Source organism: Sarcophilus harrisii, chromosome 3 (assembly GCF_902635505.1).
Source record: "Sarcophilus harrisii chromosome 3, mSarHar1.11, whole genome shotgun sequence".
Taxonomy (NCBI): Eukaryota; Metazoa; Chordata; class Mammalia; order Dasyuromorphia; family Dasyuridae; genus Sarcophilus; species Sarcophilus harrisii.
Window position 1 is genome coordinate 237,350,270 of NC_045428.1, and position 14,881 is coordinate 237,365,150.

Consider the following 14,881-nt stretch of genomic DNA (forward strand, 5'->3'; position numbering starts at 1 on the left):
GTACAACTGAGTCTCTGTCCTGGCAACAGAACCTAATGATGAACTGAATCTGTGCAGGGGTGATAAACAACAAATTAGGACCTGCAGAAAAACTGTACCAAATTTACAGAGAAGATCAAGTTAAGAGTAATTTCTGTAGTGATGTCTGTGTCACAAGATGGGGAAAGAAGAAGAAAGGGCTAAAACATGTTATGAATGTATACTTTGGTGAGGAAGATTGAGAAAGGACAAGATTCTGGTTATATTAGCACAGTAAATCTGTTTCATCATGGTTTACAAAAGGAACAAATTACACATAATAAAAATTTCAGCTAGAATCCAGGTTCCTCTACTCAGAAGCATGTAGAGTGATTGTGTAACTTCAGGGTTCCAAATAGGGGCAGAGGATAAAGATGTAATAATTTTCTTTTTTACTTAATTTACATGTTGGGAAAATTTTAGTTTTTCTTAATTTAAATAAAATAAAAAGTAATCCTAACAAGCTAATATATTTAACATTTTCTTAAATTAGCTTCTTATCAAGTTAGATTATATACTGGCACTGTGGATAGAAAGGAAAATCCTTAGTTCTCCCTTTTTCAGTCAACTACTCATTTCCTACTCTTCCCCCTCTCAATTCTCTTTATGTGTACAACTGAATAATTCTTGTCTTTTGCAAATATACATATATGCTACCATTTACAGCCAAGCTCTACTTTCTCACCTACTAGGAGAGGGAATGAAAATGGGAGAATACATGAAAAATGTATACATCTTGTCCTCTTAAAATACAAAAAAAAAAAAAATAGATTTGGGATTCTAAGTGTTTTATTTTTTCTATCCTATTTTCCATGTTTATCCTTCTCTTTCTGGGATATGGATATTTCATGGGCAATACAATTAAGTGCTACACCTAGTGCCAAAAAAAGCCTCTATATTCTCCTTCTGACCAGTTATCTGACCCCATTACTATTGGTGGGCTCAGAGTACTTGAACCTACTATTGCCAATTCAGTGCTGCCAGCTTGCTAGAGCCACTCTCCCCAGTGAATAAAGACCTTTCTTGCTGATCTTCTAAGTTGTCTTGGGTTAGAAAATTGTTTTGCTTCCTCATTTTTGTTGGTTCTGCCACTCTAGAATTAGTTTTGAGGCAATATTTTAAAATTTGGAAGGAAATTTTGGAGAGCATGGGTAAATCCCTGCTTATATTCCACAATCTTGGTTCTCCTTCTCCCTCCCACCCACCATCCATTTTTAAATATTTGATTCTTCCATTTCTTTCCATTTCTTTCTTTAGTCACTCTCACAAACTTGACAAAACTGACTAATAATCTTTTTAATTAAGAGAGATATCATACTTTTCTCAGTTCAGCGCCATAGCATGCATCTCTGTTAGATCAGAGCCTATTTCTACTAAAAATAGACGCAAGTTTCTATTTCTCCTGAGTCACAGGGAAGCCATCATTTTTTATTTTAGAAATTCTTTCTTTATACAAGTATGTGATATGAAGAAATTTCTATAAGTAGAAGCTGCAGATTTAAGCAAACTTATCTTTAGCTTAGCTAACCAAGCTCCTTATGGTATCTGCTCTTCTCACTGCATTGACTATAACTCCTTCCTCTCAGACACTTGGACCTGTTTAAATGCTTTGCTATTTTGCAAAATTCTCCATAATTCTGCTCAAGTGGCTTTCTATATTGTTAAATTGCTTACTCTCTATAGTTCCTGCGTGTTTGGTTTCTGTAAGCCTCTTTATTATTTGTGTAAGGATATGGCTTTGTCTCTTAAGATTTTTTTTATGATATGATATGGTATGATAATCTATACTTTTGAGAAATGTAAATGCAATCAGTGTGTAGATGATAAATAGGTATACACACATTTGTACATAGTCATATTAATAAGTAAAGCTTTTATTTTTGCTTGTTAATATTTTTATAGAGCAATTTATTTGTCCTCTCCAAGGGATCTGGGTTAAAAAAAATTAAGCATCTCTATATAACCTGTTATTCTTTACTACAGAAATTAATCCAACGCCATTTTTCTGGCATTTGCCAGATAATTTATGAGGTAGATCTCCTTGGAAAAATGAACATTGGAAGGACCAGAATTTAAGAAGGTCTTGAAGAACCAAGCTGAGTCAAATGACATAGCACTTTTTAAATCTTCAAGGCAAAGAAAATAGAGATGGTGAAGTGAACTTTTTATTTCAAAGTAAAATTATAATGTTTTTGCATCAATTGATTTGATATGCTTCATTCTTCTAGCATTAATCACAACATTCCTTGGCATATATCCTTCTAAGTGCCTTTACCCCTGAGAAATAGCCAAAAATCTTTCTCTCTTTTCCTAGTAAGTAAATAATTTCTAAATAACACAACTATTCATAAATAAGAGGTCCATTTGGGCCTCAAACACCCCAGACCATGTAGATTCATAGTTAAGACTCTCCACATATCCTATATTTCTTGACCTTAAGTAAATCAGAGAATACTCCAGTTTTATAATCTCATATATTTTATCCAAATATCCTATAGTTTTATAAGCAGAGGTAGCATATTATGACCCTAATTACCATCCTGAAATTTCTTTAAAAAGGAGACAGCATCTCTAGCATGTATCAGAGAGAATCTTTCCCATGCAAAAATAAAAAGCTGGGAATTGATGGTTGGAACTGCTATATTACTCCAATCTGGAACTATCATACTATTACCTTAATTTAGAAATGGATTTGAATTGATTATCCCACTTCTATGTTCAGCCCTCCTGATGCTTCAGTTGGTCCCATATAATATCTTTTGCTAATTTTTCTTTGGAAACGTAAGTTTTATATGTGAGCTTTTTCCCCCTTCCCCTTTCCTTAGTATGGAACTAGGGTATTACATAAGGAAATGAAAAGGGTAGGAGAAAACTCATCAAATTTTCTCTTCCTTGAACTAAAAAAATTACTATTTTAATTGCTGTGTTGAGTATTTAATTTAAGATTCAATCCTTCTGGTCTCTGCTATTCCCATTTGTCATCAGGAGATAGTCCCCCAGATAGTGATATGATAGATGATGTTAAGTTCTTTACTAGTAACCCAATCTGATTTACACCAGCCTGGTAGTCATCTGTCTCAGGTATGAATCTCTCTCTATAGCTAAACTTAACATTATGGACAGTCTCTTTATTGTTAGTGAACCTTAAATAAATCGGGGAACATACCAGTCTCCTATTCTCATTCCTCTCAAGAAATTACAGTGGCACAAAATCTCAAAGTGTAACAGATAATATCTTGTTCTTTATCAATTACTAATCTAGAGCCACTGCAAAGAAGGGAGTATCTCTTATATCAGCACTGGTATTTTTCTATCCAAAAGAACAAAAGCTTGTAAGCCACTGTTGAAGTTGCCACAGCATTTTAATCTGGGGAACAAATATAGATACAGATTTGGAAGTCCACAGGACTTTTCTAATTCCACCTGGAGGTAAAGAATATCCTTTAATATTTCCTTCATTTACATTTCCTTCATTAACATTTCCTTCAGATTTGAGTCCTGGGCTTGGATTTCCTATTGTCCTTCCCTAGTACTTTATCCTATGAAAAGTTATGTGGTAACACACATAACCCATCATTTGAAGATGCGTTTGTACCAAATGAATAAATTTTAATGGGTAGGGGAAATATCAAGTCTCCTCATTTTCAAAACCTTCTAACCTTGGGAGCCCATATTTCATGCAATGAGGGACCCAAAATTAAAGTTCCATTCTGAGAAAAAACAGCATTCTTACCTTGTATCAATGGAAGGTACAGATGATACTGATCAATATCTCCACTGAAGACAGCAAATGCTTGACGCTTTAGAAGCATGGCTTTCTGCTCAAAACTTGAAAACAATTTTAAAGAACTGCTTTGCATGTCTAAAATAAACATGATAAATAACCAGTAATTAATGAGTAAATTTTCTGGTGGAGTAAGTTACATGTCATTTATACTAAGAGAATTATGAATATCATCAGAAAAAAAATCATAATCCAATTAAACAAAGGCACATGTCTACCCTATATATTTTTTTAAAGTGGGATAAGCAATTGGGGAGGATCTAAGGGCAATATCAAATTCTCAAAAGTTTTGTTATTCTGAGAAAAATCATTATCTAAAGTTTCTTTTCAAGGTGAATATTAGGAACTTTCTAAATACTGCTAATTTGGGACATTTTAAGTGAGAAATGAAGAAAATGTCAAAGTCTAATCAATTAATTTGAAATCTCTTAAAAATACATTGTGCTTTTCAGTTTGGATTCAGTTATAAAAATTTAAGTAAACATTCTAAAATTGGAGGCAAGATCCTATATTAAAAAACATTCAAAATCCTAAATAAAATAATAAGATGATCTTTGAATAACATCATACTTACTCATTAAATCTTTAAACATTGTTTTTTCATGTGTCAGAAGATGGTCAATAATGGATCTCCAACTAAAGATGGTAAAATAATATAAATGTAAAACTGAGAATCCAATTAAAACCATCAAAGAATATTACTTTAATACATTTTTAAATGCTAATGATGACACAAATAAAAAAATAACACTTGTGAATAAAACCAAATCAAACTAAAATAAAAAGCATAAATCATTAGTTCTTTAAGATTATCAAAGAGATAAAAAGTCATTCTTTAAATTAAACCAAAGAAAAGAATATATGAATTATAAATTTATAGATTTTATTATTAACTCTTTCTAGAGCTTCCATCAAATAAACCAGCCTCTTGATGATGCTTTTTGTTTACTTCTTATAAGCATAGGATTAGTGGTGGGAAAAATAAATTCCACTTGCTAGTGCTTTGTAAAGTTTCTTCCAGCTATAACTGCAGGACTATTGTATAGAGGCCTATCTTAAAAGAGGCATTGAGAGCCCAGAGGGAGGTCACAGGAAGATCTAAAAGGGTCTCAGAGATACCCCAGAATATCATAGTTCTTCCTACCCATGAACATGAAAAGCTAAAAGGAAACTTGAAGAATTCCTCTTTTCCAGATAATTTCAGATTATGCTGGATTTATTTGATGGATACAGTTCTTTCTCTTATGATTGAAGTCAATTCAATAATGTAGCATTCCAAGTGCAAACTTTAGGCTGCCGTGTAACTTCCTCTCTTTAAGACTTGTTTATCATGAGATTGACAAACTTCCAGCTTTTTTAGCTACTACTGGAGAAATATCACTTCTCTAGATGTGGGATGCCTGGAAGGATCAGGGGCAGGGGTCAGAAAGAAATGGATATGGTTGAGGAAAGAGATGAGATCATTAAGATAAATTAAAATCCATCTACTATTTAAATAACAACATAAAATTGTGTGGATGAGAGATGAAATATGCTCCAAATATTATAATTGCTACTACACCAAATATCATGGCGACTAAAATTAAAGTATCCTCTAAGGATAAAATGTTCTCCCAATGGGATAAAATAATCCTTTTAGATGCTAGAATAACTCTTATTCTATGAAAAAACAAATTCATTTTGTTAATTACAAATAGCATGTTACAGTTTTAGATTTGTTTACTATTAGTAGTTATCACAAATACAGATAAGCTTATCAAATCACAGAAGAGATTATTTTGATTTTGAATCAGTTATGGCATATTATATTTAGAAAAAAACATTTCTTACTGAACACAAGAAGTATCCATCTGAAAAAAACCAGGATCCAAATATAACTCCAAGACTTCTTTTTTCCAAGCTCGTTTTGTATAGGCATAACTACTCAGGGAGCTCAGTAGCTGGGCACCAGCCCGGAAGCTAGGAATATTGTAGGTACTACATAGGGAAGTGAGGATGGAGAGAGGAAGAAAGGAAAAGATTGAGTTCAAAGACTGCCTGGAGAACATCAATTGACATATTTATTCATCTTTCCCCACACATATTTTTATCCAAATTCAGAAGGGATGCTGGGGAACAGGGGGAAGAAGAGGAGAGAGAATTATATTACCTGTGATTTCGTAAATAAGGAAAAACGTAATATAGCAAACGTGAAATTAATGGCACAGCTTTCTCCTTTTCATCGCTACGATAAATCACATCCAAGAGACATGCTACAACCTTAAGAAAAAACAGCAAAAAGAACATAGCTTCTACTACATATTCTAGAAATTTGTCATTTAAGACTTTCTAACAATAAAATTTCCAAGTATGATTTTCTGTCAATTTTTTATCAGTATGGTACAGTAAAAAGAACACTGGAAGCCCTGGATTACAATCCTGGATAAAGCACTTCACTTGCATAGACCTCTTCCTAATTTGCAAAATGAATTGGGTTAGATTAGTATCCTATTTAAGGTCCTTTTTCAATCCTAACATTCCAGGAGAATATAGCCTATAGTCACATACTTTTGGGCTGCGGAGAGAATACTGGTTTTACTTAACTGATTTGGTGATTTAAGACAATGGTCCGTGGAATACTGATATTTTGTTTGATCAAAATATAGATACTACAAGAAAATTTCATCTATAATAAAAACTAGTAAAAATAACTCAAGAATCAAAATGACCATGACATTGGTTGTGAAATACTATTCCCATGCTATAGTGGGAGCCAAACCTAGTGTTAGAGTTTTTTAAGGATTATAGATTTAGAGTTGGCAGCTTTTCCTTTTAATTATATAAATCAATGAGCTGACAGAGATATAGAAACATTCTGGTTCAACCTTCCCATTTTACAAATATGAAACTGAGGCACAGGGAGGCTAACTTTTCCATTGTCACACAGAGTAAGGATTGTTGGAGGGGAGGTTTGAATGCATGCCCTTCTGACTCCAGAAAGTAAGTGCTCACTCCATTCTACTGTGCTGCCTCTATTGTCACAAATCTGAGAGAGTTATATCCTTTGTATAATAAAGTCTTTATTCTGGTGTCCCTCATATCATAATTTGATCCTCATCTACCTCAAATTGCAGATCTACTTATTCTCTAATATTTTCCTTCACAAGATCCCCTGCCCCCTCTAGTCTGTTCCAAAATTTTCTCCCTTTATTCTGAGAATATTCCATAGTACAGGGAATCATTTTAAAGGTTCCACCAATTGTTCCAAAGCATTTTATGGCTAAATTAACTAGGTAACTTTTGACTTACAGCAATCAGTATCACCCTTTTTTAAAACAAAGATCCATACTAAGAAATCAAATATCTTTACCTCTGCGAGGAGTGAGAGAGCATGCACACTGTACACTGAAGGGGCAGATGCAGATACCATTGATGAGGGTGCTGCTGTTGCATCTATATATAAAAAAAATTCATTTTTACTTTAATTTAGAATATAGACCATGACTTTTGTTGTCCAGTAAATATCATACAAGCTTGAATTAAGTTGAAATCTTTTTACATCCCCCAAACTTTTTATGTATGCATAGAATTTCATCTCTCCAATAATACGTACATATTCAAAGGTCTAAGAATCTGAATGCTTTCTGACAGATGGAATTGGGCAATTAAAGCTTGTTTTTTTCATATTTATTTAAAGGAGCATGTATTACTAACATGGGTTGGACAAGATGACAATGAAGATTTAATTTTCAACTCTAAGACTGTGTGTTTAAAAACTTTAATTGGGAGAAACATGCCATTTTGAAGTCTTAGCGTATATCTGGAGCCAACTTGTGGTTTCTTTCAGTTGGTACTTTGTTTTCTGTGTTCAACCAACAAAGTAAGTGGTTTCATTATGGTATTCAACTCTTTTGACTTATTGTGTTCTTCTGAAGGAATCTTTAAGTTGTGTCTTCATGATCATTATGCTTTGGATATCTTGGATATCATCATTGAAATCATGTTTTCTTTTAATGTTACTTTTTTTTTACTTTTCTTTTTCTAAATTGTCTTTAGCTTTTGTATATTTGCATTCAAACATCTCACCTTTGTTTCTTTTATAAGACATGTCAGTGTAGATTCAAGTTTTTCTATTCTGTCAATTTTTTTCTGCTGTACAGATCATATATACTGGTTCCACAAATTTTATTTCTCTTTTAAATCATTCAGCAACATCCTGCAGTGGTTCCTTTCTCTTTTAGGAATCCATAGGCTCTAGAAGTCATTTTATTTTGTCTTGTAATATTTATTATTTAGATGCCTTGATTCTTTTAATGAATCTGCAGATTATCTTCTCTCATGTTATCTTTATATATTTTAACCTTGTTGGGTTTTTTTTTTTATAAAAGTCTTTGAGTTTTCTTTTCCCTAAAATCTTTGATGATTTGAGCCTTTTCCCATCTTATATGTCTCTACTGCTCACTTTCTGACTCCTTTTCTTTTAAATGTGATTTCCCTCAAAGACTTCTTAGCCTCTGCTACTAAGCAATTCACATTTCACCAATCTCAGCTTCTGCTCCAAACCACTTCTGTGGGGGGAGAGAGAAAAGGGAGGATGACAGAATTGGTCCTAAATGTACATTAGGAACTTACCTTCAGGCTGTTTGTCTGTCTCTCTCTTTCTCACTCACACACACGTGCCCTACCCCAGTTCCCTCCATTCCTTGGTTCTCTAGGAGAGTACTATGGCAGCACAAACTGCTGCTATACTCTCAACTACATTGGGAGAAGGGAGTGGTAGAGTTGTGTTCTATTACAAGCCCATAGGTCAGCTTGTGTAATTTTGCCTACATGGTAGGGAGAGGAAAAGGTGTTGAGTGAACAGAAGGATTGATCTTCTCTGCTGTTAGTTAATTCATCTGTTAGTTAATTCATTTGTTACCTCTTTGGGGTTTTTGGACCATAGAGACAGCTGAAATTGCTTATTTCTTATGTATAGTCCTTATTTCGGAGAAGTCTGAGAAGTTTTAAAGATCATAGAAAATGTTTTGCCTTTAATTTTGTTAATCACATAATTTCACTGAATTCTATCTTATTTTATGTCTAATATTTAATATTAAAAACATCAAAGACTATACAGTTACTACCCTATGTATGCATCAGTATAGGGAATACCAAACCAAGAAGAGATCATTTAAAACCTTGGATTATTGGAAAGCCATGTCCAAAAAAAAAAAAAAAAAAAAAGAAGAAGAACCTAGAAATCATATGTCAATAACATATGAAAAAAAGTGTCCAGAGGGCAAAGTGAGAAAAATTGAATGAATCTATACCCCAAAAGAAATTTCAAAGTAAAAACTTCTGGGAAAATTAAAGCCCAAATTCAAGTCACATTAAAAAAATATATGATGCAAGCAGTCAGAGTTTAAGTACTGAGGAAACACAGTCAGGATAACACAAGATTTTAGTATTTACTGCTAAAAAAAAAAAGTGTAATTCATGGAACATAATATACCTATAGTCAAAATATATAGGTCACAAGCAAGAATAATTTATACAAAAAAACTGAGCATTCAGAAGAAAAATATATATATATATCTTTAATGAAAAAGAGGACTTCTAAGCATTTCAAATGAAAAAAAGAAACTAAATAAAAAATTCAAATACTAGAATCAATAAAAACATAAAAAGGTAGGTAGATAGAAGTGAGCAATTATAATGGACATTATATGGATGAACATTCTAATGGGATTAGGAGAAAGTAATGACACAAATGTCCCATCAGACAAATAGTGTCATGAAGAATTACAGAAGAAGTAAAATAAGACAGAAGCAGAGTAGTTTTGTTATGTTTTGACAATATTAAAAGGAGGGGAAAAGGATATTATTGGGGAAAAGGGGGAGGAAGGATGGCTAACTGAATCAGTAATCAGGGTGCACAAGTACATGTCTAAATCAAGGAAGAAGCATTTGGGAGTGGCAATCACCTGAACTTCACATCCATCTGAACTGGTCAAATGATAGTAGAAAACATACACACACACACACACACACACACACACACACAGATTTGGTGAAAAAGTACAACTTATAACAACAAATAAGAAGTTAAAGATATTTGTAGAAACTATTTTATCCTATTATCTGCCAATAAAACTAATAGTTTAAATGAAATAAACACATACAAAAATATTAACTTTCTAAATTAACAGAATAAGAAATAGAAGATTTAAACAAGTCAACATCAGAAAAAGAAACTTAACAAATCATAAATGAAATCCTAAAGAAAAAAAAAATCCAGGATCAGATGGACTTAGAAATTGAATTCTAATACACAAAGAACCATTAATCAGAATATTGCACACTATTTGCAAAAATAGTAAAAGAAGGGATCACAACAAATTTCTTCTATGAAGAGGCAATTGCCTTCCTTCCACAGTATGTTTCTATTTTCCTTCTCTTAAGATCATCACAGGTTTAGTCCCTATCTAAAGGGAAGGGAATAAGCATTTATATAGTATCTATTATGTGGCAGGTTCTGTGGTAAGAACTTTACAAATATTATCTCATCTGATCTTCACAATATCATCCCTGAAGCAAACAGGTTAAGTGATTTGCCCAGAGTCCCACACAGTTAATAAATGTCTGAGGTGGATTATTACTAAGGTCCTCTTGATTTCAGGCTCAGCACTGTGCCACCTACTTGTCTATAACCTTCTTGATCCTTGTAGACATTCTGAAGGGACACTTGTTTCTTCTAATACTATTGCAATCATAATCCCTTCCAATGGCTTAAATGTAAACGTACTTAACCTTTCAAGTTTTCTCTTCATGTTTGCATTTCAAAGAATGGATAAACATTTGTCTTTTCATCAGGATTATCATCATTAAGTCTATTACTTCTTCAATCCAACCAACCTCCTCCTCCAGTATTATACTTAGTTTGCCAATTAAATTATTTTTCTTTTTAAGCTTTCATCTTCTCCCTTTTGGAATAATGTGTCCCTATAATCTCTCTTCTTTCCCTGATGCTTTTACTTTCTATTTTTGGCTACTTGCAGTTTTTATTTTTGTTTTTTGTTTTTTGTTTTTTTTTGGGGGGGGGTTCCTTTTTTTTTGTTCTGGATACCTACATTTTATCCATACTGTTCCTGGAAGTTTTCACATTGATTTTTTTTTCTTAAGGGTCAACATGAGTTCTTTCTATTTTCACTTTTCTTCCCTGGTGTTAATAGGTCTGGGAAATTTTCACTGATCATTTCTTGAAATACTGTATCTACATTTTTTATGGTCATAGTTTTTAGGGAGTCTGCTGATTCTTAGATTGTCTTTATTTTGACTTGTTTTTTCATGTCAGATGTTTTTGATATGAAATATCTTACAACTTCTCATTTTTTTCAGAATTTGATTTTTATTCTAGCATTCCTTGTTGTCTCATGGAATTATTAATTTCTGTTTGGTCCAATCTAATTTCCAAGAAATCTGTTACTTGATTAAGGTTTTTTTATAAGTTCTATATGAAACAGTTACTTTGTTTGAACTCCTATTTCATTTTCAATTCTTGCCTCATTTCTTTAAGGAATTCTAGTAAAGCTTGTGTAATATCTGTGATTCTGCTTAAGGCTTTGTCTGTAGATAATGAAGACTCATCATTCATCTGTTTAGTAAGATGACACATGGATGGATCCTCTCTCTATATACCTACCATGCAAATCTTCTTCAGCATCACATTCATCTAAGGAGATCTGAGGCTGGGCTTTCACTTCCAAGTTTCTGCTTAGCCAGCTAGTTTGTTCCAAAGAAGAACCAGCTATATTTCCTACAGCTTCCAGGACTTTTTGGGTGATGTCCTGAAAAGTAAACAGTGGAAATGTAAGTGAAAGATAAATTACTGGCAAAAAACTTCCGTGTCCAAATTAGCTAATCATATCAGAGTAGTCATATTAATACTTTGGCAACTGAATTTTATATTATTATTTGAAGATAATTGTTTCTAAAATTTCTTGAGAACTCTGGCTTTTTGTAGGTAATGTACTTTTCATACAAAATATATAGAAAGCAAAACTAAATAAATGTGTAAATGGGAAGATGCAACTACCAAATTATTTTGATTTTTAAGTCAAAATAAAGCTTAAGAGAAAAGCATAGCATAGAAAAGTAGAACAGTAAGGATGGAATACACTGTTTCATGCATCAAAAGTATCTGATAATATAATGATAACATATTATTGATCTGAATTTATGACCAAGAAGTCAGCAAGAATATTTGGTATATTAATAAAGCAACATGAAGCTAACATTTATATTACTCAGTTTATTTTTTTAATGGAATAATTAGTAGAAAATTTAAAGCTTAATGACTAAAAAAACTCCCTCTGGAGAAAGGTTTCCTTCATTGTTTATGTTAACTTTCAGAGATAGAAAACTAGAAACATAAATGAAAATATTATCTACAAATTATTTGTGGTATATCTGGAAGTTTAGTAGGGCCTGAAGACAGGTAGATTTAAGTTCAAATTCAGTCTTAGACACTTACTAACTGTGTGGCCCTGGAAAAGTCACTGAGCCTCTGTCAGCCTCAGTTTCTTCAACTGTAAAGTGGCAATAATAATAGCAACTATCTTGTAGGGTTGTTGTAATGATTAAATGAGATCACATTTTTAAATTTGTAAAAAGTGCTCACCACAGTGCCTGGCACATAATAGATGCTATGTAAATGTTTATTCTTTTTCTCTTTCCTTGCAATCTAAAATTATTATTCTGGGAGATGGAATTATCATTCTATCTAAAATATTTCATATCAGGTAACTGAATCCACATGAAACATTATATCCCATCCCCAAAGGCAAGTGCTTTTTGTAATGATACACTGGATTGCATGCTTTCCGATGAATCTATTTTCTGTCATAATTAAAAGTAACAGAGGAAGTTAAAATTAAGAGGACACATTTTTTCGAGATAGGTTTTTGCTCATGAGAACACTAAATACTCTGGTAATCTGCAAATAACAGCAAAGGGCATCTAAACTAGTAGTTAGCTAAGTTTTTCATACACATACCTGAAGGTCTTTTTGATCCTTCTTGCTTTCCAGGTTAGGTGTTCTTGTCACAAAATCATTGAGCATACTATTGAAAAACAATTCACTCCAGGTCAACAACATAAAATATTTTTGCTGGTATGAAATATCCCCCAAAGAGAAATACTATGGCAACTTAAATGTCCTGATTTGATACCTGAGGAGCAGAAAGTATCCAGGTGGTGCTAGGTTCAATTGTACCGATTCCTTTAATACTCCTAATAAGGAAGGGAAGTTTTCCTGTAGAACTGAGACAGGGAGCCTGTTAAAAAAAAAAAAGTCACAATATAACAGAATTCACAGACTTTGAGAGTTAGAGGGACTCAATCTCAGTGACCATTTAGTCCAACTAATCACTAAAAGAATCTCCATTACTGTATAACTGACAAATATAGTTTTCCAGCCTCAACTCAAAGGATGGAGGAGGAAGTCATTATCAAGATTAAACTAGACTCTTTGCAACTCCTTCCCACAGCTCCTAACACTGATCTCCAATGCCAAGTAGTACAACTTCAATCCTTCTTCCATATAACAAGTCCTTTAGATACCTGAGAACAAGTACTTTGTCCCCTGTGGATTTTTTCTTCTCCAGGGTAATCCAGGGTAATTATTTCCAGTTCGTTCAACTAATATTCATATGACATAAACTCAAGATCCTCCCTGAGTTATTCTCCTTTGGACATTCTTCAATTTACCAAAGTCCTTAAACTGAAATGCTCAGAACTGAGAAGAGTGATATTATCATGTCCGTATTACTGAAAATCATGTTTCTCTCAATGTAGCCAAACATTAGCTTTTTGAATGAATGGCCTGAAATGGGGAGAGATTTGAGATAGGAGTACCAAATATAAGGAATCAAGTAAACTTCCTGGAGTCACGTAATTTGCCATGGTATCAGTATAGGTTTCATTTTAATTCAGCAAATATTTAATTAGTTATTCATAACACTGCTATCACCATTTTGCCTAAACAAGGTTTTTTTTTTTTTAAATAGATTATTTTTAAAAAGTTTATTTTAAATAGATGAAGGAAATCTGTAGATCCTGTATTAAGTACTTTCTCTGAACTGAATGTGCCTTTTTTTCTAATATTTTTATAACCACAAACCAAAGTTGAAGTTCACATAAAATAATAACTGATATTTAATATAGTCAATACTTACAAAGCACTTTATTTATCTGATGTTGGGAAAGCTTATGTAAATAAAACTTTATAATAAAAACTAATCTTTTTTTCCTATTCTTCTAAGTAGCATTTCTAATAAACATTTGCAAGTCATCTTTTGTGATTATCCATTTAAGACCTTTTATTTAATCTATTTGGTCTTCGGTTTCCTTTTCCATAAAACAGTAGAATTGGAAAGAATTCCTATAAAGCACCTTTAGAAACTGGATCTTATGTTCCTTCAAAAAAAATGTTCCATGTATTGGACTACTTGCCATCTAGGGCAGGGGGTAGAGAGGAGGGGAAAAGTTGGAACAGAAGGTTTTGCAAGGGCCAATGTTGAAAAATTACCCATGCATATGTTTTGTAAATAAAAAGCTATAAAAAAAAATGTTCCACTACATTAGGCCAGGCCTCATAATAAATACTGCCTGTGTGCATATACCATGCAAATAATAGCTTAAAACTCTAATAAGTGAAAGTCAAATCCTCTGTTTTGTCTATGCTTGGAGAAACAATGGAGATATCATTTGATAATTTCCAAATCAAGACTCTAAATTTAAAAATAAAGTCATATTTACTACTAGGTTTTAGGGTAATAGAATCGGTGATTTGGGAATACTTAATCAAGAAAATTACACAAACAAACAAACAAAAAAAAAACACATTCAATTACCTTTGAAGATAAGTGTAGCTGAAATGCAACACTGGGATATCCACTAGAGATGATTTCTGAAAATAAACACAAAAAATTACTGTTATTCATTAGAAAATGAAGAAAAAAGCAATTTTCAAGTACAAGGAATATGATATCCACATACCTTGTTAAATAAGAAAAATCATAGTTTATCATCTCATAACTGCATTTAATTAATGTATAT

The 14,881-nt window shown here is 32.6% G+C and overlaps 1 protein-coding gene across 2 annotated transcripts in view; it reads right to left on the bottom strand.

The window, feature by feature from the left end:
* Positions 1 to 14,881, bottom strand: part of DOP1B (DOP1 leucine zipper like protein B) — a 132,985-nt gene that overhangs the window by 9,661 nt on the left and 108,443 nt on the right. For both annotated transcript variants that reach the window (XM_031959242.1, XM_031959241.1), the window contains exons 24-32: positions 14,677 to 14,732; positions 12,994 to 13,098; positions 12,819 to 12,885; positions 11,466 to 11,610; positions 7,152 to 7,234; positions 5,952 to 6,061; positions 5,633 to 5,779; positions 4,377 to 4,438; positions 3,752 to 3,880 (exon numbers count right to left, since the gene is read on the bottom strand). In XM_031959242.1, the coding sequence (XP_031815102.1) occupies positions 3,752 to 3,880; positions 4,377 to 4,438; positions 5,633 to 5,779; positions 5,952 to 6,061; positions 7,152 to 7,234; positions 11,466 to 11,610; positions 12,819 to 12,885; positions 12,994 to 13,098; positions 14,677 to 14,732 (904 nt within the window). The remainder of the gene's footprint in view (positions 1 to 3,751; positions 3,881 to 4,376; positions 4,439 to 5,632; positions 5,780 to 5,951; positions 6,062 to 7,151; positions 7,235 to 11,465; positions 11,611 to 12,818; positions 12,886 to 12,993; positions 13,099 to 14,676; positions 14,733 to 14,881) is intronic.